Source organism: Bos javanicus, chromosome 28, assembly GCF_032452875.1.
Source record: "Bos javanicus breed banteng chromosome 28, ARS-OSU_banteng_1.0, whole genome shotgun sequence".
Classification (NCBI taxonomy): domain Eukaryota; kingdom Metazoa; phylum Chordata; class Mammalia; order Artiodactyla; family Bovidae; genus Bos; species Bos javanicus.
The window spans coordinates 43,023,019-43,050,683 of record NC_083895.1 but is presented as its reverse complement, the minus strand read 5'-3'; the positions used below and the strand labels follow the sequence as shown (position 1 = coordinate 43,050,683).

Here is a 27,665-nt window from a genome sequence, read left to right as displayed (position 1 = left end):
AGATAATATAAATTTAACTTAGCTGACAACATCTCTTGAATGTATTACTCAAATTTTCATCTGTCATTTACACGTAAGTCTATACTTTTGTAATTAATCTTAATCATAGAAATGATAATATGACTAAGAAAAAGATCACATATGTAATAACCTGAGGGAATGTTGTTAATCTACATGATTCCCTAAGCACCAAGAACTATGAAGAAGGAATATAGAAAAGGCTCTTCATTTCAAACTGAAAAGCGGACACATTAAAAGTTCCGTTCAGTCACTCAGTCGTGTCAGACTCTTTGCGACCCCATGGACTGCAGCACTCCAGGCCTCCCTGTCCATTGCCAACTCCTGGAGCTTGCTCAAACTCATGTCCGTCGAGTCAGTGATGCCATCCAACCATCTCATCCTCTGTCCCCTTCTCCTTCTGCCTTCAATCTTTTCCAGCATCAGGGTCTTTTCCAATGAGTCAGTTCTCCACATCAGGTGGCCGAAGTGCTGGTTAGGTTAACTATGCTCTATGCTGGTAGGTCTCTCCCCTCACCCCATTTATACAGGAGCAAAATAACCTAGGTATGATCTGATCAGTACGGTGCATAAACTCATCTACCTTCCCGGGCTTTCTTTTCAGCTACAATTTCCTTGCCCTTTACTTTAAAGAGTTAAAAATTAAGTTAAGTATATTCAACTAAGAGTTTGATCCTAACTAAGCTAACGCCCACTTGCCCATCAATGGCTCATCACATCTGCCTTTTCGGCCGGGTTCACTGACAAGCAAGTTCACGATACTGGCTTTCTTTCCTTCTCCTCTTGTCTGTCCTCTCTTCAAAAGAAGGTCAGAGAGTGCTGAGTTGAGTAATAGCCCTCCCCCTGCAACCAATTCATGTCCACCAGGTCTCTATAAATGTGACCTTATTTGGAGACAGGTCTTTGTAGATATAATCAAGTCCTGGTGATTACAGTAGGTACCTACTCAATGACTAGTATCCTCACAAGAAGAGGGAAGTCTGGACACAGACACAACGGGCGAAAGGTCATGTGCCAACAGAGAGTGTGAAATGCTGACGACAGTTAGCTGGTGATCACCAGAGTCTGGAAGAGGCAGGAAGAGTCCTCCCCTAAAGCCTTCAGAGAGCCTGGACTTGCCAACACCTTGCTTTTAAACGTCTGGCCTCCAGAACTCTGGAGAGGATTAAGCTTCTATTGTTTTAAGCCACACAGTTTGTGGTCATCTGCAATAAGCAGTTCCTGGAAACTAACACGGTTAGTGTAGGAAACTATTAGCAACATGCTATGCACTCTCTAAAGGAAAGGGCAAGGAAATAGCCACTGAAAAGAAAGCCAGGGAAGGCAGATGAGTTTCTGTGCCATACCGATCAAATCATACCAGGTTATTTTGGTATTGTGTAAATGGGGGTGAGGGGAGAGCCCTACTGGCACAGACCGTAAATGAGGCTGCATCTCACAGAGGTGGGGGGTGATTCCATTCACAGGAGGCAAAGGTGCACATAGTTAAAGTGACCTAGAAAACTGTTTCAATTACCTTTTAGAGACTCTTTTTGGGTTACTATATGAGTATGTCCAATAAACTACATTATTTCCAATTTACAACTCACTGCTGCTTCTCTTCCTCCGGGTAATAAATTTGGACACACCTAGTTTAATTGAGCTTCACACTGTGTTTGTTTTTTTTTTAAAACAAACTAAAGGTCTCTGACAACTCCGACCACAAGTCTTATAGAAGCTGCTTTTCAAACAGTATTTGCTCACTTCATGTGTCACGTTTTGGTAATTCTCAAAAAACTTCAAACTTTTCCATTATTATTATACTTATTATGGTGATCTATGATGAGTGATGTTTGATGTTACTATTGTAGTTTTGGCATTTTTTAGCAGTAAAGTATTTTTACACTAAGGTATGTACATTGTTTATTAGACATAATGCAACTACACATTTAGACTACAGTACGGTATAAACAACTTTTAAATGCACTTGGAAACCAAAATATTTGTGTCATTTGCTTTATTGCTGTATCTGATTTATTGCAGTGGTTTGGAACCCAAGCCCAAAACACCTTTGAGGTATGTATAGAGACTGGCTGGCTGCATTCAGGCCTGGGTTGTATTTAAAGCAGATATTCCACCAGGTTTCCTTACCCAAATGCACACAGCTGAGCTCACATGTTTTCAAGCCCTTGAGCTAGGCTTCCACCGGCACCCCATTAACCTTCTAGAACATGGGACTAAAATAAAATGTGTACTCACCAAGTATATTTTCATGGCGCATTAGCACAGTTTGATAGATTTCTGTTTCTCGAAACCAGCTAGCCTCTTCAGTGGTAAAGAACACTTTGACTGCCACCTTCTCCCCACGCCATTTACCCATCCACACTTCTCCATATCGGCCTTTACCAACCTGCCGAACCATCTGAATCTGTTTGGCAATAGTTCGCTGAACCTTCATAGGAAAAAGTAAAATGAGAAGTATTAAGACTGAGAAAGTGGTTTAATAGGCTAACCCATCAAAAAGAATGGTATACACAACCAACCAACTCCAATATTAATGTTTATACAGTTGGCCTCTGTATCCGTTCTGCATCCTTGGATATGGAAGGCTAGCTGTAAGAGACCTGAGCATCTGTACATTTTCGTATCTTCAGGGGATCCTGGAACCAATCCCTCAAGTAAATCCCAAGGGAAGACTGTACTGTATTCAGAAGGAGAGGCAACAATGTACAATATATTCTAAAACCACAAAGTAACAGTCTGTCAGTGTGACAGACAGTTTGCAAAAATGGTCAATATAATTCCCCTTCTAGTACATACAGTCTTGGGTAGTCTCCGTGCCCAGACTCTGGGCTTGGCTACATGAATTGCTTCGGGCAAAAGAAAAACAGCTAAAGTATTAACAGAACAAGGGAAAAGTCTTTGTGCACTGGGATTTACCCTTTCTTGCCATTTTAGGGCACTCTGTAACCAAAACGAGCAAAACCATACCAACCATTGGCCATGTACATAAACTTTACCATTTGGGTCTAGCTGAACAAATTCAGAAAAAGAACTGCCAAGAAGACCCACAGAATCATGAAAAATAATCAACGTTAGTTGTTTCAAGTCACTGGCGTGTGGGGTGGTTTATCATGTCACAAAATCCAAAATGACAGTTAGAAACGTTCAGCTCAGTCTGTATGTAGGACCCCACATGGCCTGGCCCTTGCCTAACTCTTCCGCCTGACCTTTCACTCTAATCCCCCACACGCATCCCTCTTATTTACCTTGTTTCAATTTTTAGAATTCAGTCAAGCTCATTCCTCTCTCAGTCTTTTTGTATGTATAGTTTCCTTAAGAGTATTATTTCTCTCTCAAAAACTTCATAGCACATATATATTTCTCAGTTGCTGCACTTACCACAATTGTAACTATTGGTGTATATATTTGTTTGAATTCCATCCCCCACGACTCACAGAACACAGATATTTATACAGGACAACATCTTTAGTACACCACTGCTTTCATCAGTATTTGTTGGATGAAAGAAGCACATAAATTGCAACCTTTCATTTTCAGAAACATTATCAGCCAATCTAAACCAATACAGTGACTCTGACACCACAGTCCAGGCTGGAAACACAGTTAAACGGGCTCGATTTATGAGTGTCTAAACTGACTCACTTTATGTATCACTTGTTACACGATCCTTTTGTGATTTCTTTTTAGAAAGTCAGAATTACTGAGGTCTAATTTATATATAATAAAACTCACTCTTTTTGAAAACGTGTTTTGACATATGTACACAGTCATGTAACCACAACCAAACATCACAATTAAGATGTAGAGAATCGAAGTCAATTCCCTCTCCACTACCTTCAGTCTCTGGCCTCACTGATCTCTCTTCTGTCCCTACAGCTTTGAGTATGACATAAATGGAAACACGCAGTGAGCAGCCTGTGTCCAGCTCCTTTCGTTCAGCATAAAATACCCTGAAACGCACTTCGCTGCTGTTGCGCGTATCAGCAGTTTGCTCCTTTTTACTGCCAAGCGGTACTCCACTCTAAGAATGTACTGTAATTTATTCATTTAGCAACTGATGGATTTTTGGGTTGTTTACAATTTTTTTTTTTAATTGAAAACATTTACTTGTTTGTTTATTAGGCCACATGGCATGTGGAATGTTCCCTGACCAGGGATTGAATCTGTACCTCTCCCCAGCTCCTGCCTTCCTGGTGGTGGAAGCACGGAGTCTCAACCACTGGACCCCGCCAGGAAAGTCCCCAGGCTGTCTACAACTTATAAATAAAGCTGCTGTGAACTTCCATAGTCTTTTTATGGGACATGTCTGCATATCTTTTCTTTTTTAAAATTCATTTATTTGGCTGCGTCGTGTCTTAGCTGTGGCATGCAGGCTCCTGACTGCTGTGCACAGGTTCCGTAGTTGCAGCTCACGGGCTTAGCTGCCCCTCAGCATATGGGATCTCAGATAACCAACCAGGGATTGAACCCATGTCCCCTGCACTGCAAGGCAGATTCTCAACTACCGGAGCACCAGGGAAGCCCCTGCGTACCTTTCCTGCAAACACTTAGCAGGGGGGCTGCTTCACTGGATTAAAGCCAACCATCCACCTGTTTCCCAAAGTAGCTGTATTTTACATATCAATCAGTGTTGCATGGGATTTCCAGGTGATCTATCTTCTTTTCCACACTTAATGCTCTCTCAGTTTTCATCAAACTAGTGGATGTGCAGTAGTATCTCACTGTGTTTAATCTGCATCTCCCTGATGACGCTGAGCATCTCTTCATGTGCCGTTCATATCTATCATCCTTATATTTTCTTTGGGCAAGCGACTGTTCAAATCTTTTGTCCATTTAAAAGACTGGGTTTTTTGACTCATTACTGAGTTGTAAAAATTCTTCATATATTCTGCAACACAAATTCTTTAGCAAAACTCTTCTGCCAGTTTGTGACTTTATTTTTTCGTCTTCTTAATAGTATCTTCTGAATAGGAAAAGTTTTAAATTTTAAGAAAGACCAATTTATCATTTTTTAAAATGACTTTTCCTTTTGTGTCCTAAGAAATCTTCACTCAAAGTTATAATAATTTCCTAAAATATTTTCTTTTAAAGGTTTTGTACTTTTATATTTAATCCATTTCAAGGTGATTCTGTATTGTATATGGAGTGAGGTACGGGTCAAGATTCACCTTTTGGCAAATGGATACCCAATTTTTCCCGCACCATTTGCTGAATAGACTCTCTTCCTCCTGAATTACCGTGGTATCCAAATCAACCGATCACATACTTATATGTTCATCTTCAGACTCTGTTCTGTTCCCGACACACACATTTATCCTGACGCCAGGATTAAACAGTGTTGACCACTACAGTTTCACAATGAGCCCAGAAATCAGGTAGTGAATCCTCTTTACTCTTTTTCACAACTTTTTGGCTCTTCTAGGTCCTCTGCATTTCCAAACAGTCATTAGAATAAACTCATCAATTTCTATAAGTTTGCTCTGATTATGATTTGGACTGAATTGAAATTATAAATCAATTTTAGGCTAATTGAAATCTTAATATCGAGTCTTCTGATACAAAAACAGGCTATATCTACATCTCCTTATGAATGGTTTTGTTCATTTCTTTTGGCAATGTTTTCTGATTATAAGTGTACAGGTCATACATAAATACTGTCATGCTTATTCCAAAATATTTCGCATTTGTAATGCTATTTTAAATGATACTGCCTTTAAAATTTTAATCCCTGTTTGTCGACAGCGTATATAAATTCAATGATTTTTGTACAAAGACCTTATTATGCAATCTTGATAAACTCACTTATTGGTTGCTGTCGTTTTACATTATCATTCTTGACATTTTCTATGTAGACAATCATGCTGTTCACATATGAAGACAGTTTTACTTTTACCTTTCCAATTTAATGACAGAATTACCTGATTCAATGAATTTTAAAATTAGACATCAATGATTTAAACACATCCAACTAAACAAAGCCTTTAAAATCTGAATGTCTAGTGTTTATTATAAGTATCCCCTTCACCCTTAAATCCAAATATTTCTATACATATAACTCTCTGAGAATTACCTACATCTCCCTTTAACATTATTTTTATGAACTGTATTTCCGTAATATAGTTTTGTACTGAAGTATAAGAAGTATAGTTCTTCTTATTAAGATGATCTGTGGGAGTAACTTCTCTTTGATTTCAGAATCTGAAATAGTTATATTTCTCCCAATCGATCAATTTAACCTTACAAATGCAAAGAATTTTATACCTGATTCCTCAAGATGGTTGTTAAAAATGTGTGAGCTAATGCTGACACTTATACAGCACTTCATGACCACACTTTGTCTCTTAACCTTGCTTGCGGCTCTTCCTTACCTGCCTATCCTTTCTTATTTCATATTTCTTATTTCAACTAATTTAATCTTCTAACCATCTCTCTTGTGACTCAGCTGGTAAAGAATTTGCCTGCAACGTGGGAGAGCTGGGTTCGATCCCTGGGTTGGGAAGACCCCCTGGAGAAGGGAAAGGCTACCCAGCCCAGTATTCTGGCCTGGAGAATTCCATGGGGTCACAAAGAGTCGGACACAACTGAGCGGCTTTCACACCAGCGTATGGCAATACATTCTGTGTCAGTGGGCCATTGGCGCCTACACGGCAGCCCAGCTTACCAGTAAGGGCAATCCAGACCCACTGCCAGAGCTCTGTGACTGGTCAATGAGGTCTCTTAATGACTCTCCAGCTGGAATAAATGCTTCATCTTGCTCCAGATCACGATTGTAACGGCGTCTGCTTGAGATGCTCTTGCAATAGTGTCTTTTATTTTAAAAGAGCAGAAGATAACTACATTAAAATTCTAAAGCAATAAAAGTCTAAGGTAAGAAAAGTCTCGAGACTGTTGACACTATCAGCATTCCTTCATCACGTGGGTTCATAACCAAATGAGTCTTATCACAGATAATATATTCTCTGTTAAAATAATGTCCAGAGAGAGAGTTTCTGAAATAGAGAGCTATATACTACCTTAAAATGGAAAGACGTCCATGGTACGTTGGCAAGTGAAAAAAACTGATTAAAAAACAGCATGTAAAGTTTCACCCTCACTATAAACAGTTTAAAATTATATGTATCTATACTTGTCTGAAAGGATTAGAAAGGATATCTAGCAAGTTAAATAATAGCTATTGTTGGGGATGTAAGAATATCCCTTCTCTGCTTTACATATGTTTTTTCATTTGAATTTATAAATGTAGTTTTACATCATAATGAACAATAAATATACTACCATTTTTAAAAAGGGAAAAGGAGTTTATGGAAAAGAAGTCAAACAAGTTCATTCTGATATTTTTAAAGGTTTTTGAAAAAAACTTCAAATTATGAGATGTTTCAAACATTTAAACAGTTAGAGATTAATTTAATTAGCACCCATGTGTGAACCATTTAAATTTAATAAATATTAAGCTATAATTTTATGATATATTTAAAATAACATTAAAATATCTGAAATTTCCCTGATAATTTCATTTTCTTCTTTTAATCCTAAGAGACAAACACTGTCTTGAAGGTGGCTATAGCCTTCCTATCTATGTATTTATACCTTTACCATAAAAAGTATATACTCACACACAAAATTTTTCCTCTGGATACTAATTTCTATAAATGGCATATGTTGTATTAATATTTTACATCTTGTATAAAAAAACTTATGTATTACATATTTATCCATGTGGATACATACAGCTCATTTTTATTGATGTTCAGTGTGTCAGGCACTGTTCTGTGACTTACTTCAACTTTATTAAACTCCTAAGAGGTAAGTTGTAGTGTTTCCTTTTTACAAAAGAGGAAACCATAGGCCTAGGGCCCACCATTTGTCCCAAGTCAGACAGGTGGCTAATTATTCTCCAATACTGAGGCAAGACCCTTCTGAGTGCTATAACCAGAGCCCCGTGAATTATGAGGTTTTCAGGTTACATAGCTGGTGAGAAGAGACGCTGCTCACAGCCTTGTGTGAGCACTGAATATCGGTCCTTCGACCTTTTCAAGTGGTCTTTCTCAGCTTTGGGGGGTTTGCTCACTTGAAATCACTGACCAAGATCAGCTGAATATTCTGTGGGACCATTCTGAAGACATCTATAGAGTTCTTTCTCTATGAAAACTCTCTCCTTTCCAGCACTCTGTACCTGTGAACCATAGCTGCTGCTCTCTCCCCAGACTCTCGGCTATACCTCCTTGACTCAGAGTGCCTGCTGGGCTCTGCGTGAGCTCTTCCTGTGTCCCGCAATCAGACATTCTTTTCAGGGAGTGAGCTGGGCAATAACAGGACTCGCCGCGTTTGTTTCCTGTCTCTCGGGGGTCAGTGTCCTTAGTAAGTGAATGGCTTACTGACTACAGGTTTCACTGTAAGCTAATCTGCTTGGGCCACTTCACTGGGCTTACTGGAGGCAGAATATTTAGGTCTTTTGTTCTTGGGCCAGAGGGATGTTCCCTAAGAATAATCTTCTTATACATTATCTAGAGGGAACAAGCTTGGCTAGCACAGTTCTGGATGGCTGAGGAGCCCACAGATTATTATGTAAATATTCACTTTACCTCCTTATTTTTACTATACCATTTACCTCACCCTCAGTAATGGGACACCACAGATGAGAACATTTTTGCTCTTTCCCTGAGACAACACTTCTAGCCTTTTGTTCATGATCAAAGTCACATGATCATTCAGAATAAGAACAGGGATCTCAACATCACTGGTATCTGGCAACCAAAATGGCCCACAACATTTCTCACCTCCTGGCACACCTGTCCTTGTTTAATTCCCTTCCATAATGCACCAGGGCTGACCTGGGTGACCAACAGAATACGGACGGCAGAAGAGATGGTGCGACTTCTGAGTCTAGATCACATACAGCATGCATCTTTCACCTTGGTCTCTGGACCGTTCACTCTGCACTGGAAGCCAGGCTTCCTGCTGTGAGTAAGCTCATGCAGGCAGTGCTGTAGAGAGGTTCATATCGGAGGAACTAAGATCTCCTGCCAACCTGTGAGCCTTGCAAGTGAGCTACCCTGGAAGAGGATCTACCAGTTCCAGTCAAGCCTCCAGGTGAGTGCAGCATCTGCTGACATCTGGCTGAATGTCATGAAAGATCCTGAGCCACCCAGTCAGGTCACTCCTGAAGTCCTGACCCACAGAAACCGTGAGAGGTAATAATAACTGCTGTTTCAAGTCACTAAGTTTGGGAGTGATTTCTTAATATAGGATTGCACAACCAATACAGCATCTGACCTTCTGAAAATAGACTTTCAGGCAGCCACCCTCAACCTAACTTCCAGAGGTTAGTACTGCCAATTCTTGAACTTCTTGGGGAATTTTGTAGTACAGATTGGTTGCTGTTTGTCTTTCTCAATTTCTAGCCTGGGATTCAGATTTTTTAGGTCTATATTCATCCATAAGCTTCACAGATTCCACAGCTTTTTGCTGTCATCTTGTCTCCCTGCCCTAGCTGAACAAAAAATTTTAATCTCTGCCAGTGTAACAGATAAAAAATAATACCTCAGTATGATTTTAACTTACATTTTTCATATTATGAGTATTCTTGAGTCATCTTTTTCTTTTAAGAGCCATATGTATTTCTATTTAAACAAACCATTATGTTCATTTTTTGGGGGCCTAATTACTGAATTGATTTTTTTTCTTTTTGATTTATAGAAGCTCTTTATATTTGAGAAATTAGCTCTTTGTAATATAAGCAGGGGATATTTTTCATGTTATACTGTCGTCTCTCCATTTATAGTGGTTTCTACCATAGAGTAAAGTTTTATCTTTATGTAGTTGACATCATCAATCTTTTCCTTTTTAATTTTAAGGTTTTTTTTTTTTTGGCTTGTAAGATTTGTGTCAGATTCAGATTATTTTTAAAAACTATTCCAAGGTTTGTTCTAGTATTTTAATCATTTTACTTTATATATGTAAATGTGTATATATATATATATATATATATACACATGAATTTTATATCCACATGGCTAAATCTGGTTCAAACTTATTTCAGTGTACAGAACTGACTCAACTTCAGTTTTCTCCATATAGCTATCTACTCCCAAATCCATTTACTGAATAAGCCAACTTTTCCTCAGTAATCTGAAATGTCACCTTTATCACATACTAACTAACTTTATATACTTGGGTCTACCTATAGGTCTAGTAACCAGTCCCACTGATCTCTCAGTTTATTCACATATCAGTCAGATAATGTTTTATTATGAAGTTTATGCCCTCCTCTTATCACTTTTCTCTTCTGGCAACTGTCTTCTGAAATCATGACTAAATGCAAATAGCTCTGAACCACCAAATAACTCAAGAATGGTAATATATAAAGTTGATTTCCTGGGACAGGTTTTAAACATTCAGATATAAGAAAGTTCAGTATTCTATAAATAAGGAAATCTAAGTATTCATGAACATAACAAGAAGTACAATGTTGTGTCCAATTAACTGACTGATAGTAAGGTCCTCTGTTCACTTAAGAAAACTATAATACCGTTAATTAAAGGAAATATAACCAGAGACTACAAATTAACGGTTTCTGAAATACATTCAGTGTCAATGGTTTCTGCCTACTGGCTTTAAGAACAACTGTTTATATCTACTACTCAACAAAATACTTCGCATCAAAATAATTATCTTACTTGTAACAAAAGCAGCTGGAGAAAATGATCATAGCAATTATGCAGACAGCCATAGAAATGAGCAAAGCCAGCCATCGAATGCTGCCATCGAAAAACGGACCTGACAATGGAAATAAACAATAAAAAAGATGTATTATCTTTCTATTACATCTTAAAAGGAAAAAATAACTTGTAGTGCTGAACTCTAGAAAGCCTGCTTATTGTTAAAACCACAGAAAATAGTTCACTGAGATTTACGATGAGTGCACTTCTCTCTGCTAACCTACCTATAACAACAGGGGGCAGTGTAGGTTGTAAATACTGGTTACATAAGTTGGTCCGACAACATTCTATTGTCCGGCGTAGCTGGGCTTTTGGTGAATCCTAAAGGAAGAAAATTAGAAATAATTTGATAAATGAAACTGATAAATAACTTTTAAAATATTCATAAAATATAATTTCTAATTCAGTGAGTGAAAAGGACCTGCCAAGTTTATGTGTGAAAAATGATATGGAAAAAATTTGAATCTGTGGTGAAATAGTATTGTGAAGACTCTAAATTTTTTTTTTCTGAAGAAGAATGTATTATGTGGTGTCTGAGAACACTAGACTATAACTTAATTACAAATAAACAAAAGTTTATATATATTTTTAACCCAAAGTTTGGCATTTCTTAAGATATTACTATTTGTTTTTAATAAAATGGCAAAGTCATGAGATCTTTTCTTATAAAAGATGGGGTAATACATTTCATTACAATGACAAATTAGTAGGGTAAATATGAACTCGTGGTAGTACTGAGACTTAGATGGATGAGACTAAAGATCTGACTAAAACTTGGAGTGTGTCCTAGGCCAAATAAATTGCATATTATAAAAGGTAGTCAAATAGGCAGAAGATAGATGATTTTGCATATAACAACTATGTTGAAACTAATGAACTTAATACAGAAGAAAATAAGTGTTTGTGGTGAGGGTAAGGGCAAAATATAGAAACAGTACTTCTGATAGTTAGAGACCACTAACCAGATATGTGTCCCTAACAGATCAGAAAATGAGCCGAGGGAAAGACTGCAGTCATGGGAACAGATGTCAACAATTATATGTGAAGTTTTATTTAACCAAAAATATAGTATTTGAGAAGTTCTTAATTTGAATGCTGACATTTCAGCACTGCCTGAAAGAAGTGACATTCTAGACCAAAACAGCAACAGAAAGGAGCTGTCTGTCATTATGAAAGTAACAAGAAGATAAGCAGAAATTAACCGTGTTAGTCTTAAATATCAGAGGGCCAGAAAGGGGGACCTCAGCATAATCGGGTATTCCTTTTAAAAAGGCGAATATGAGATTCCGTAAGGGAATCTATATGGGATTCTATGAGGGACTTGAGAGCCCCCGTAAGATAAGACGGGTCAAGAGTATTTGGAAACCTCCAAAAGCACACGTTTTACACTTGAACTGAATTTTAAACTTTCTAACAAACTGTTACTTTTAAATTATCATAAAAATAGAAAAGGAAGACGCGTCAGAAGTTACACAAGTGACTCTAGGAAAAAAAAAAATCCCAGATCTAGAGAAAACTTACATGAAGGATGGAATGAAGTATAATCAAAGATGGATAAAAATAAGTGTAAAGCATCCAAGAATAGTCCCAGTATGCTAAAGTTCAAAATGAGCTTAGCCTTGCAGGACCAAAAATGTAAGGAAAAATCAGCAAAGGGTTTTTAGCAGCGCCAGAAGAAGGACTACCAGGCGACAGGCGCAATGCGACGGAGGACAAAGAGAAGAGGCCTTTCCTGAACACTGGCTCCTCAGTCTCCCCCTCAGGGATGACTGCAGGTAGGAAGAACGCAGACCGAACCCCGGTAAGCACGTCTGGGATCCCAGAGGTACGCAGAGACCCTGCAATGCTTCTGCGTTCTGTCTGAATTCCTATCTTCTAAGCTCCAATGCTTTGGCCACTCGATGCAAAGAGTCAACTCATTGGAAAAGACCCTGATGCTGGGAAAAATTAAAGGCAGGAAGAGAAGAGGGTGGTGGAGGATGAGATGGTTAGATAGCATCAACTACTCAATGGACATGAATTGGAACAAACTCTGGGAGATAGTGGAGGATAGACGAGCCTGGCATGCTACAGTCTGTGAGGTTGCAGAGAGTTGGACATAACTTAGTGACTGAAGAACACAACACAAAGCTAGATGAATTACCACAGGAAGATGAGAGCACTGGGAAGAGGGCTGAGACAGGTACAATTCAAAGATTTTAGAAAGAGGAGTGTTGTAAACTAGATAGCTAAATGTTGTATTACTTTTAAAAGGGAAAGAAAGTGTTTGCCAACAACAGATTGGAGGCAGCATAGTATTACGAAAACAAGGATTCTGCAATCAAACAGCTTAAATGCTAGCTTTGCCACTTATTATATTTGTGACCCTGAGCAATGATCTTACTTCTCTCTGGGCTTTAGCTTCCTCTCCTGTAAGATGGAGGATAAAAAATACCTACCTTATAGGATAATTGGGAGAAAATGAGATAAACTGTACCAAGCACTTAACATATTAAAGTAAACAGTAAAATGTTCAAGAAATTAATTCTTCTTCCTCTAGTGAACGTGACATGGATCCCAGTCAAGATTCTAGAATAAGTCAAAAATGCCTGCAGTCTCTGGGAGGACTCACTGTGGCTTCGCTGAGAATAAGCAACATGAGACTCATGTCTTCTTTACACAGGTTAAAAATATATCTGGGAAGGCGAAAGTTAAGTGTGTCTAGATTGCGATGTCGGTCGACACAACCTTTCTGGTTCCTGCACTCCCCACTGCCACGCCCGACCTAAGCCCATTTGTATCTCTGATTTTATGTGGGCAATAAAAATTCCTGTGGGGTAAAAAACTTACTTGGCATTCATGAAATAGAGGAGATTATAACTTATTTAGTGAACATGAATGGGGGTGGTGGGTTAGGAGGAGTGCCACAAGAGAAAGTAACTGAAACCAAACTAAGGAATGGCAATGCTTCTTCTGAGGAAAAACTCACCCTACAGGAAGAGACAATACGCTGTATCTACCCACAGAGGCTGGACGGTATGAGGGGAAATCAAGGCCTGGGATGGCAATGCTTCTTCTGAGGAATAACTCACCCTACAGGAAGAGACAATACGCTGTATCTATCCACAGAGGCTGGATGGTATGAGGGGATATTGAGGCCTGGGATGGCAATGCTTCTTCTGAGGAATAACTCACCCTTAAGGAAGAGAAAATACGCTGTATCTACCTACAGAGGCTGGATGGTATGAGGGGAAATCGAGGCCTGGGACGGCAATGCTTCTTCTGAGGAATAACTCACCCTACAGGAAGAGACAATACGCTGTATCTACCCACAGAGGCTGGATGGTATGAGGGGAAATCGAGGCCTGGGATGGCAATGCTTCTTCTGCGGAATAACTCACCCTACAGGAAGAGACAATACGCTGTATCTATCCACAGAGGCTGGATGGTATGAGGGGAAATCGAGGCCTGGGATGGCAATGCTTCTTCTGAGGAATAACTCACCCTACAGGAAGAGACAATACGCTGTATCTACCCACAGAGGCTGGATGGTATGAGGGAAAACCGAGGCCTGGGATGGCAATGCTTCTTCTGAGGAATAACTCACCCTACAGGAAGAGACAGTACGCTGTATCTACCCACAGAGGCTGGATGGTATGAGGGAAACCGAGGCCTGGGATGGCAATGGTTCTTCTGAGGAATAACTCACACTACAGGAAGAGATAATACGCTGTATCTACCCACAGAGGCTGGATGGTATGAGGGAAATGGACGCCTGGGATGGCAATGCTTCTTCTGAGGAATAACTCACCCTACAGGAAGAGACAATATGCTGTATCTACCCACAGAGGCTGGATGGTATGAGGGGAAATCGAGGCCTGGGATGGCAATGCTTCTTCTGAGGAATAACTCACCCTACAGGAAGAGACAATACGCTGTATCTACCCACAGAGGCTGGATGGTATGAGGGAAAACCGAGGCCTGGGATGGCAATGCTTCTTCTGAGGAATAACTCACCCTACAGGAAGAGACAGTACGCTGTATCTACCCACAGAGGCTGGATGGTATGAGGGGAAACCGAGGCCTGGGATGGCAATGGTTCTTCTGAGGAATAACTCACACTACAGGAAGAGATAATACGCTGTATCTACCCACAGAGGCTGGATGGTATGAGGGAAATGGACGCCTGGGATGGCAATGCTTCTTCTGAGGAATAACTCACCCTACAGGAAGAGACAATATGCTGTATCTACCCACAGAGGCTGGATGGTATGAGGGGAAATCGAGGCCTGGGATGGCAATGCTTCTTCTGAGGAATAACTCACCCTACAGGAAGAGACAATACGCTGTATCTACCCACAGAGGCTGGATGGTATGAGGGGAAATGGAGGCCTGGGATGGCAATGCTTCTCTGAGGAATAACTCACCCTACAGGAAGAGACAGTACGCTGTATCTACCCACAGAGGCTGGATGGTATGAGGGAAAACCGAGGCCTGGGATGGCAATGCTTCTTCTGAGGAATAACTCACCCTACAGGAAGAGACAGTACGCTGTATCTACCCACAGAGGCTGGATGGTATGAGGGAAACCGAGGCCTGGGATGGCAATGCTTCTTCTGAGGAATAACTCACCCTACAGGAAGAGTTAATACGCTGTATCTACCCACAGAGGCTGGATGGTATGAGGGAAATGGACGCCTGGGATGGCAATGCTTCTTCTGAGGAATAACTCACCCTACAGGAAGAGACAATATGCTGTATCTACCCACAGAGGCTGGATGGTATGAGGGGAAATCGAGGCCTGGGATGGCAATGCTTCTTCTGAGGAATAACTCACCCTACAGGAAGAGACAATACGCTGTATCTACCCACAGAGGCTGGATGGTATGAGGGGAAATCGAGGCCTGGGATGGCAATGCTTCTTCTGAGGAATAACTCACCCTTAAGGAAGAGACAATACGCTGTATCTACCCACAGAGGCTGGATGGTATGAGGGGAAATCGAGGCCTGGGATGGTAATGCTTCTTCTGAGGAATAACTCACCCTACAGGAATAGACAATACGCTGTATCTACCCACAGAGGCTGGATGGTATGAGGGAAATCGAGGCCTGGGATGGCAATGCTTCTTCTGAGGAATAACTCACCCTACAGGAAGAGACAATATGCTGTATCTACCCACAGAGGCTGGATGGTATGAGGGAAATCGAGGCCTGGGATGGCAATGCTTCTTCTGAGGAATAACTCACCCTACAGGAAGAGACAATACACTGTATCTACCCACAGAGGCTGGATGGGCAAAGAACGGTGAGTAGCACTTGAGTCTGTTTTGACCCAAACCCAACAGCATGTGGAAGCACCGGGAGGGAAGGGTGAGGTGCCCGCGGAAGAGCTGTTCTGCTCAGGTGAGGTGCCAGGTAAGTTAACAGTGATTTGTAGCAAGATACACAGAAGGTAACCCAAGTGGTCGTCAACATTTTCGTCTGTGTAACCCCTAGATCAGTGGACATGAACTCAGGCAGACTCCGGGAGATAGTGAGGAACATGGAGGCCTGGTGTGTTGCATGGGGCTGCAAAGTCGGACACGACTTAGCGACTGAACAACCACCCCTCTAAATGAATTCCGAAACACGATGTATTCCCTTACATATTTTTAGGCTAACATCTAAAATTTTTCATTATAAATAGGTGCAAAGAATGTATTGATAATAGCTTACTTATTGTACTTTTTAAAACAAAGTTAAAATAACTCAAATCTATTCAGGAGCATCTAAATAAAATACCAATTCAATACCCATTATCACTATTTTAAAAAATAAATGGACAAATCGGAAAATGTTATAGTATTCCTTTTTCTCCTTATGCTATTTCCTTTCCACATTTTCCACAATCATTATGCCCTAATGTAATATATCATGATATAATTCTCTCCCTCAAAAATAAACATATATAAATATAAATTAATCTCTTTATTTCCTGTGATAGGATATCTTTAAGTCTTAAAAAATTATTCTGGCTTGACTTATCATCACAATTATTAGTATAAAATTAATCAAAATTACATGTACATTATAACCTCTACATAAAAAGAAAATTTTATTGGAAAGGTATGAGATGGACAGGACTTAAATAAAACTAGTTTATAAATTCATGTACAATTACTTATTGCTAGAATGAGAAGAGTCTGGCATTTAACTTTATTCCTATTTCTCTCTTTTCCTCTTTTTGGGTGAGTACTAAGATTTTTTGATAAACAAAAAGATGGTAATGGAAGGATTTGTTGTACCACTGCCCCATAATTCTTTGAAGACCTTCCAATCGTACGACAAAGATCTGTAATAATCCTACTATGAAAAGTTATTTTAAATGAAGCAATTTGGTTGAAAGCAAAAAATGACGAACTACCAAACATGCAAATATATTTGCTATCCCCATGTTCCCCACACTGGTACTAAGATTTTGAATTATAACAGCATTCAGGAACTTGAGGATTTACATTCCAGGCCACTAATCAGGAAACCGTGAGAAGGCTGATTGTGGAGAGGGAGGAACAGAGAAACTGCTTGAGAAGCTCTGGTCTCAGGCAGATACATATGAAGCAACAGGCTCTATGGAAGCTCAGATCTGTGAACCGATTCCCTTAAAACCATCCGTGTGCCCAGCGGTGCTCAGGCACTGTGGTCAGCGTGTGCTCAGGGGCATGTGTGATTCAGCTGAAAGCCTGCTCTCAACTACATTTTCAATATGGTAAAAGCTAACATTTATTAAGTCCTTACTATGTGCCAGTTGTGCTAAACTCTGCATATGTGCTGTCTCCTATTGATTCTTACAGGAACTCTTTGGCTAATAAGAAAACAACAGGAGAGTAAAGTTTCTTGCTCACAGTTCCACAGCTAGTTAAGAGGCGGCACTTCCATCTGAACACACTGTCAAGCTTCATAACTAAACTAGACTGACATATTCATTTGGGACAGGCCTGGTTGAGGGGCCTGTGAGGCACTGGTTGTTACTGCCCAGCTCAGTGCTCTAACCATAGAGAGGTCTTTCATCAACATTTTTAAGTGATTAAAAAGTACACTGAAGTGTGGTTGATAAACAGAACCGGAAGAGACAAAAACAAATGAGCATCTCCTGAATCTTGACAGGTAAGGGCAAAGGGTTAATTTTAATGCAACGAAATTTAACTTTGACAACTATGTGACAACCATGTAACAAAATTCATTCCATGCTCATTTAGTTATTTGTGTCAAGAAACCCACAGCACCAATGAAGAATGGAGATGGCTGAGCAGTTGCATGGGTGAAAGATCCTGGGATTTCAGCTGACAGAAAACTCAGTATCTTATTTAAGAATAAGGCAGGATAAACCTCGACCATGAAATTTTGCTGCATTCAGGAGGAGTTACTAACTCTTTGCTTGTTTTTCCTCGCCAGACCAGAGTCAATTCTGCATATTACACTGAGAAACTGAACAGTGAGTAACTCTAAAGCTGATCCTATATAAGGAGTAGTTGAAGTTATTTTGAACTATTATTTTCATTGGGTAAAAACTATAGTGTATGAGGAGTGAAGTAATACAAAAAGATTTCTTCACATAGTAAAGGGTGACCATATTAAAAAGGGATTCAATTTGTTCTCTATGATCCAAAAAAGGACAAAGGAAGAGAGATGTGGAAGAAAAACTTTCTAAGGATAAGGTGAGGTCATTACTACAAAAGGAACAGGTGGGCTTGGGAGGTAATGAGCCCCTTATTGCTACAGGTGAAGCAAATAGAAAATAGGATGCCGTGTATGTGACTGTCTGCATGTGTGCATTTGTGTGTGTGCCTAAGTTTCTACCAATCCTGAGAGTTTCTCACTGATTTGAATAATTTTCTAAAACAGTTGAGGCTTAAGTTTGTTAATAAACAGTTCTCTCTGGAGCAGTTTTCAAAAACAGTGGAAAGATCACCTGGGGCAAAATTATTATACAAGATTTTGAAGACATTAGGCTTATAACCCAAAGCCATCAATATGTTCATAAACTATTACTAATCCTCTGACTCCTTTGCTGGAGGAGTAACTCCACTGAGATCTTACAAGGGCTTAACATTTCTACGTTATCTTGGGGAGTTATAAAGGTTATTACTCGTCATTTTGAAGTCTTTCTAGTCCATTTTATAATGTACAAATAAGTGTGACAGCATTATTTTTTTTTTTTACAGGTTTGACAATTTAAAAACAGATAATTTAAAACTTTTTAAAAAAGTAAAATAATCTGTAATTTCAATTGACACAATCATATAACCTGAAGTAAGAGCTAAGCTTCCTCCAATATATTTGTTCCCAGAACACACAGCAATATGCAGACCAGGCACACTTCTCCTTGAGGAGTCAATGTTTTTCCTGTGGCCCCTCCCTTCTTAATTTCATAGGCCTCAAATTAGATATTACCTTGCACTGAAAATCAGATCCTTCATATTTCATACACCCTGAAGCTAATGTGGTTTCTCCCTGGTCATCTTCTTCTATGATGGCAAAGCAATGCCCATTAGTTCTAAAAGAAAAAAAGCCAAAAAGACAAAAGATCAACTCCAAATCGGAAGGTACTAATTAAATCTCAGTTTGAATGTGACCAGTTAATGATGGCTTTTAGTTTTGAGTAAGAATTACATTCAGAGTGATTTACTGGCAAATCCACATGCATTTTAAGGCAAATAAAAGTTGTCGTATTTGAACTAAAATCTACAGGTCGAATAAAATTCCAGTGTCAGGCAGTAAAGGATTTCTTTTAAACAAGTCCCCCCAAATATGAAATACTATTTAACTTTTCTTTGCTAATCACAGTCATGTGATCACAGAAAAACTATAAAACTTTATAAAGTAGATAATCTTTAATGCTTACAAATATACTTAAAAATAACTTTGTCTCTTTTCATCCATAAGATTTTCTGTATTCTCATACTATACACAGTATTATGAATAAAAAAACCTTCTCGGTGAACCATAAAAATAGATTCAATGACAAAGAAAAGTATATTTGGGAAGATCTGACTAACAAAGATTCTGAGGCACTTTTTATTTAATGTGATAAGGAAAAAAGGAGAACTTCTGAATAGCTGAATTTTCAAGAAATGTATATAAATGTATTTGTATTAAATTAAATGTTACTTAGGTATTAGTATGCCAGATTTTCTCCTAATACATTCAAGCTTTAATGAGTAGAAGAAATATCTAAAAGATTATTTTGTGTTCCTCCTTACTATTCACATCAATAAGTGTACTGTTACAGTTAAGATTCTCGTAGAATTTTTCATTTTCTGAAATGAGAAAATGTTAAGTGTGACAGGATGAAATTCTGTTAAAACTGATCACTAAGTTTTACTCTGGGTTACCCAAGCCTCTAACAAATAGCTCACATGGACCAAGTAGGAACTACAGACAAGAAGTCTGGCAGGAAGTCACTTGGTAATGTAACAGGGAGCACCTCCTAACACAGACCAACCAGTCTGTTACAGTAAAGTCAACCACTATGAGAACAAACAACAAATCTAAGACATGGTGAACGATCATACAATTTCAATATTTTATATGTATACTTTTTCACTATATATCTGTTCACATTCAAAGAGCATAAAAGTATTAGGAAAGTACAAAACAAGTTACTGATTACTATATCTTAGTAACAAGAAGATAACTGATGGAGTCCTTCAGGGTGGTTTTTTTTTTGACTAGTAAGACAATTAATTCTTCATTGTCCCCTAGGAATATGGAACAGAATTAGATGATCATATATAAATATTAAATAGTTAACATAAAATTAAGTAGAAAAATTAAAGTGGTTACATAAAGCAGATTTAGACTGGGGGTTCACTTATAAGAAAATAAAATTATTTAACTATCACAATGTCATTCTTGTAGACCTGTAAAATATTTCAACCAATTTAGAATTACAAAGTTTACGTGAGTTTTCAATAATTCATGTTTCTTTTTAATAATCTCTAAGTTATCTACAATGAGCATCAAGAACTTTCCGATAAAAAGATCACTAAATAAACCTAAAATGACAAATACCAGATTCCTTTTACCTCTTTTAAAAGCTATATTACAATGTTACTCTAAGAAAATAACCATCAATCACTTAATAAATGTTCCTATATAAAGAACAAGAAGCTTTTGGCTCTTTGGAGAGATACCATATAAAGTTAGAGAAAAAAATTTAGACAAAGTAAACGATTCTTAAAATAGCACTAAATGCAACCCTATTCTTATAACTTTAAGAAGCATAAAATACTTACATGCATGTGTTATTAATAGCATCATCTGGGCAGTGTCCTGAGCAGTAGCACTTTAAAAAAGGCAAGGTGTCCTCTGGTGCTAAGGTTACTCCATTTTCTGACTTTTTTGGATCGGAGTCTGATTTCATCCCAGTACCATGGAGCACGCTGTCTAGATTCTGCCCTGTATTCAAATGTGAAAGTGTAAATGAACCATTTCTGAAAATCTAATTCTTTTATTCCAATTTTTCAGTTAGGAGAAGTTTCTATGCTTTCTTAATTGCATTAATCGTAGTTGTGTGCTTTTAATTAAAAATAAGCTTTATTTATATGATTATGTTTATTAACAGCCTAAAATGCACAGAAAAACTATCTCCGCTCTCATGGGATATACGGAGATGACTACGTCACAATTTTTGCACTAGTGAAAGACAAGAGTGGCACAAGGTAGAAAATGGTCGTAACTTGTAAGAAAGGTACAAAGTGGAAAGCAATTTCAGAACAGTGAGATTATTTCCAATGATTAAAAAATTGACAAATTATGGTTCCTTTTAAAGACACTTTGGTTCAAAACTTGTGACCAGCTTACAAAAAGTAAGCCCTTTATTTGTACGTACCTCTATGCGAAAGTGAAGTTACTAAGCATTTCGCTCTGGGTTTTAATTGCTTAAGTAAGGGAATTCTGAGAGTTTGGGGACTAATCATATTATCTGGTGCCTTTTATTCTCAAGGTCATTGGTTCAAACCCAGACTGTGCTGCCCGAAACTGAAGGTTGCTTGTAGGGCGGTAGTTAGAGCATGGACACAGAACTGTGTTCTCGCATTAGAGTATCGTAGCCGCAAATGACACTTACAGGCATATTTGGCACTGATTCTTTCAGACTGAAAGCAGAAGGGAACGCAAGCAACGTTTTAGTAATTTCTCCCTCTGAAAAGTGAAATCAGCTAGGCTACCCCTTGTGGGGGTAGATCTCCAGAGAATAAAATGTAGAGCCAAACAGGTATAAAATATTAAGAGAATTATGTATGTGTTTCATTATAAATGTTAAACGAGTTATTCAAGGCATAATGTGAACTTGACTTAAAATTTAGCTATTCTGGTGAGAACTACTGAAAAAAGAAAAAATAACGCACACACCCATGAATAACCAGAAAAGAATGTGCTGCTAAATAAACTTTAGTGATTCCATGCCTTAAATTTTAATAATCCTCACTTAATCCTTTAAACTGCTACAAAACATAGACTTCATTTATGTTAACATCAAGAGAAAAAAAAGGGTGTGTGTGGGGTGGGGCGGGGGGAAGAGTTTCAAGAAGGGAAGAGATACGCTGGCATGAAACAGGAAACCTGGAGCCTGGTCTTCGACGCCCCTGCACCACTGACTGAGCTGATTACAGACAACGCATGTCACTTCACCCTCATTTACTCAGTAAGAGCACAGGACCGCAACACACCTGAGGCCTCTTAACCGGCTTTAAAACCCTATTACAGTTACAGAAGGAAGCATCAATGCAACTATGGAGACCAAATGGCAAGTAATATGCGCACATAGCTGGTTTTTTTCCAAAAATCTAGTGGTACACAGAAAAAGCAGTATAGTATGGCAGAAGTAACACTGAAATAACAGTGAGAAGTCAAAGGTTCAAGTCTTGAATATCTCAACTGATAAGTTACTCTCTCAACTTCAGGCTTTTATCTATAAAAAATGATGATAATAATTTCCAATTAAGAGATTATATATAGATCAAATGAATGCATAATAAAGGGCTTAAATATAAAAGTGAATAAATGAAGATAGTACTAAGAACAAAAAAATTACCAAAAGATCACCAATACCTGGAAAATTCACTTACATGATGGTTAATACACATAACTTTCTAGAACACTGAATTTAAGAGCTAAAAATACTTTAATTGCAATAATTTGCATCTGGGGTTTATATGATCTCAAATATTTAATTAACAAAACAGCAGCTAATTAGAGGCTACTACGTGCAGGCAAGTTACTGAATGCTGGAAACTGATCTGGTTCTTGAGAAACCTGGAAGAAGGCAAAGATGTATGTGTGTGGAGAGGATAAGCACATAAATACATTCAGAGCGCGATATAATACAAAGGTGCTATGTAAACGAAGGGGCCGGTAACACAGACTCACTCTAGGGGTCAAGAGCAAAGAAACCCGAGCTACACCTTCAAGTTGCAAAGCTTCACCGCGCACAGGTGCAGGCACCAAGTACAGCCTCTCCGCACCCTCCCCGGGTGACAGCACCTCTTCCTCTCCACACCCTCCCCTCCCCGGGTGCTTAAGTATCTCAAAACAAACTCATCTAAAACGGAGTGCTTGACTTTGCTCCTCAAGCCTGGCCCTCCCCGGGCTCAGCCTTCGAAATGTACCTCACTTTTTCTCACTTTGGTCCAACTCCACTGCCATTTCCCGGGTGCATTATGTCACTTCCGAAATACAAGAATCCGACATTGACCTCCCGACCTCTGCGCTTGCCCATCCAGTCCGTCTCCTACAGAGCAGCCAGAGTTACCCTATAAACCTAAATCTGATCTCATCACTCATCTGCTTAAAACGGCTGAATGGCTTCATATACACTCAGAATACAGTTCAACTTCCTTCACCGTGCCTACTGACACCCCACAGGATTTGGGCCCTGTGGGCGTCTCCATCGTCCACTCACAGCACTTCCTGTCCGTCACACCCAGACATAAAGACCTGTGTCAGTTCCTACAACATGCCAGTTTCTTTCTACCCACAAGTCCTGTGTTTACAAAGCATAAAATTGTAAGTCGGAGGGTGGGCTGAAGCTACAGGTTATATATGTAATACCACTCTAGCAATCTTTAGTAATTGCTAAGAAATAATTTTTGCACATTGGTTTTAGTTCTTTTCATTAAGAGCAAATATTTTCATCTTATTATTTGAAGGCAAATAAGGCAAATAATAAGTTATCAAAGACTAACCTTCTTTGAAAGGAAATGTAATAAATTTTGCTCTTTGTCAGAGAAATATAGTGTTAAGACTTTTCATTTAAATTTGTTAACTAAAACCCAATTTATTTCATCTAATAAAAGCTTATTGGGACTTCCCTGGCAGTCTAGTAGTGAAGATTCCAAGCTTCCACTGCAGGGGAAGCAGGTCTGATCCCTGGTTGGGAGACTAAGGTATCACATGCCACATGGCATGGTCAAAAAAAAAAAAAAAAGCTTATTATGTAACAACTTAAGACGGGGAATGAGAATTTTGTATCATACTGTGGAGATTAAAAAAATTTAATACCAAATAGTGATTACCTGGGAGTAAGGTAGCAAATGCTATACTAATGTTACTATTAATTTAACTCATCTTAAAACTATGACAGCTTTGATTGGTACTGATCAACAAGGCATGTAATAACAGAATTAAAATAAAGATGTTTTATTAAATAATGTAATGTCTCACACAAAAACGCAGCTTTTGCAAGAGCACTCTCGTACTCAGGCATGGAATAAGGGTGCTAAGCCCAAGACAAAATATAAAGAAGCTAAGGTTTCACTGTGACATTCATTCTTTAAAATGAAAATGTAAAGGTTCATGCTGTTAATCCTAATTCTTACCAGCAGATATTAATTGTCACTGTGAACAAAACATGAAGAAAAATCTTTACAGACACAAACTTAAGAGAACAAAGATGTTCAGTACGTTCTACAAAACCATTTTGTCAAACAGCACTTTCTTTAGTTGAAAATACTGTCCTAATTAAACCACAGGAAGAAGCTCATGTGGAAATATCTAGCCCACTCGATCCTAAGAATCATCACAATAACTTCCTGTCTGGGAGTTCTATGCTGTAAATGCACAATGCAGAATTACAATACTGGTCATAAATAAAACTTTGGAGTACTCAATTTTAATATTTGGCACATAGACATAATATGTATCTTTTTAAACTCTTTTAACAACAATGCTTTAAAAAAAAAAACTGTTTATTCCTTATTGTAATTTAAAGGAGAGGAATTTTAAAACCAAGTCCTGAGTATCTATTATCCTGTGTGTCAGGCACTAAGTCAGCTACTTTACTTTATATTTTACCTCATTTAATCCTCCTAAAACCTGATGTTGCATATCATAATGCCTATGTTGCAGATAACAGAATAGGTTCAAAGAGGCTGAGATTTTATTATAGAGACTTGGAAATGTTTTTGTCATAGTAAAGTTCAAAAATTACTTAGCATGTGTCTATCCTTTGCCTCTATACTTTTAAAAGCTATTGGCATACTGGGCCTAACTGTTCAAAGTGGGACATGAGTTGAAAGAGCAGTCCTAATAATGAGTCTTTTTTTTATATACAGAAATAAATGACTAACAAAAGAGATAAGATTGCTTAAATGAATTTACCTTGAACATGAGAAATGACGAACAGATAGGCTCCCAATAACCTGATGTAAATGTATAGCTGAGTCATTGTTCAATTTTAACGTTTCCTGTACAGTGTTACCTTTAAAAACTGGTCTTGTATGGTCACTAATTTAAAAGACTTTTATTCAATCAGATTTTCTTGTAAAAAGTCTCAATCAGGTAACAATGACTCCAACTTCCACTGCTTTCTTCCTGACTCCTAAAAGATAAAAATATTAAAAAGGAAATGAATATAACTGAATTCTAGAAGATTTCTAACAAACTAAGAGAGGAAAACAAATGCCCAAACATATCTTTAAACAATAGAGTACATTTTCAAAGATTAAAGCTATCTTTGTTAAAAGAAAAAAAAAAGGCACTATAATTCAAAAGCTTAAAATAATTTAGTAATAAGGTTGCCACTTCTCCTGATCTTAAATTAACCTTAGGTAAAAAAAGATAAGAACACTAATAATCTCAATAGTCTTTTCTGGTTGCTCTAAATAAAACACTTTTAACACCATTAAGAAAATTTCTAAATATATTAAGAATAAAGCAGGAAGAATTGAATTTAAAACACTAAACAATTAATAATCTCTCAGTAGATGTGATAAAACACTTTGAGTCTTCTAATAACTTATTCTATAGATAGAAGAGAAAGTCTATCTAGAAAAACATTTAAATATGCAGTGTGCTTCATCATTAAAGGAAAAACAATAGAAATATGCCTTAAATAAAATTATTTCCATAAAATATTTCAAATCTGACTTCATTAGGAGAAAACTGAGCTTTTAATACGGATGACATGAAACATAACCTCTCCAATTAAGGTTTGACAATTATAAAATAGTTAAATAGTTAACAGAAAAAAAGGCTAGTGTGTATAAAAATGAATATGATTCTATTTCTCCCTCATTCTACTGGTCCAGGCAACTGATTTTACTGACTTAAACCTGAACTATTCCTAAGTGAAAATGGTTTTATTTGTAAAATAATTACCCTGGCATGAACTCTCCCATAAATAAATCAAGATTTCTATTTTAGCTAATAATTTTTCACTCTAACTAGCTCTCCAAAGGCACTTTGAGAATTGAGGAAATAAGGTTTAGAGTGAGATGTCATTTATATTTTGCATTTTATATATATGGTTTATTCTAAAATCTCTGCAATTTCTCACTTCTCTACTATGACGTTAAACTGCTTTTCATTGACACAGTGCTGAGAAAGTAAGATGTAAAGTCTAAAATTATTACAGAATAGCATCTATAATGATGACTTTAACAGTATTTTTAAGAAAACTCACTTCTTCAAATTATGGGATTGTGATTCTAGGGATACCTCTTCCATGATTCAAATTCAAAGGAATTTTCCAGTATATTTCCAACCCTGATCTCTCTCCTTATTCTATGTGTCTATTAAATACTCGGCTAGGATTGCATTCCATCTGCCCAAATCAAACTTACTAACTTTTCTTCCCATTCCTCTAGACATGCCTTCTTCTCTTCCTCCTCCATCTGCTATCACAGAGGATGGTGGTGCCATCTCTCCAGTCACCCTTGCCCAAAACCCTGGCATCATTCCTGCCTCTCTTATTAGTAGCTCTCACTCTCTCCTTATACCTTCATACATTTATTACTTTACTCACTTATTCACCAACAGTGTTTTCTGAGTATGTACTACACATTAATGCAAGGGGCTACAAATAAAAATATGACAGATTCTGCTTCAAGGACCTCAGAGTCTTGGCCAGAAAACTGACTGACGTGACTGATTCCATCTTTCCGTGTCACTGCTTCTTCATCAGTTTATTTACTGAATATGTGGTCTTGTCTCATTAGAAGTACAGGCAAGGCATTCTGCAGTCAGTGAGACCCTAGGCATCTGTACACGTACAGTCCCTTTCAAAGCAAAGGGATCATGTGTGATTCCTTCCACACAAACATCTGCAACTCTACCACTCTTGGCACAAGTTTAAATCTTGGATCTGCCTTAAAGAAGTAACCTCACCTCTCTGGATGAGTTTCCTCATCTGTAAAACTGGAATTATATTCTGAGAATATTTATTCTGAGAACTAAATGAGGTAATACCTAACATATATTCACCTCTAAGTAGCAGAACTATTATGAATGCTTTGAATATATTAATTTACAGAACCATTACAACCATCTTACAAGATAGGCTTGTTATTTTCAATAATAATTTTACAGATGAGGAAACTAAGGCACGTGGAGTTTAAGGAATTTATCAAAGATGACACAGTTGCTAAGAGCCATCATTCTAATCAACAATATCTAATGTGGGTGTCCATG

The 27,665-nt window shown here is 38.0% G+C and overlaps 1 protein-coding gene across 2 annotated transcripts in view; it reads right to left on the bottom strand.

Annotated features, from left to right (window-relative positions):
• BMPR1A (bone morphogenetic protein receptor type 1A) overlaps positions 1–27,665 on the bottom strand; it is a 142,844-nt gene that overhangs the window by 8,738 nt on the left and 106,441 nt on the right. The window contains exons 3-9 of one of the 2 annotated variants that reach the window (XM_061405562.1): positions 25,356–25,575; positions 20,993–21,155; positions 19,149–19,251; positions 10,964–11,060; positions 10,698–10,797; positions 6,683–6,827; positions 2,257–2,449 (exon numbers count right to left, since the gene is read on the bottom strand). In XM_061405562.1, coding sequence (XP_061261546.1) covers positions 2,257–2,449; positions 6,683–6,827; positions 10,698–10,797; positions 10,964–11,060; positions 19,149–19,251; positions 20,993–21,155; positions 25,356–25,422 — 868 coding nt within the window. In that variant the 5' untranslated portion in view covers positions 25,423–25,575. The remainder of the gene's footprint in view (positions 1–2,256; positions 2,450–6,682; positions 6,828–10,697; positions 10,798–10,963; positions 11,061–19,148; positions 19,252–20,992; positions 21,156–25,355; positions 25,576–27,665) is intronic. The other variant, XM_061405563.1, reaches the window with a different exon arrangement.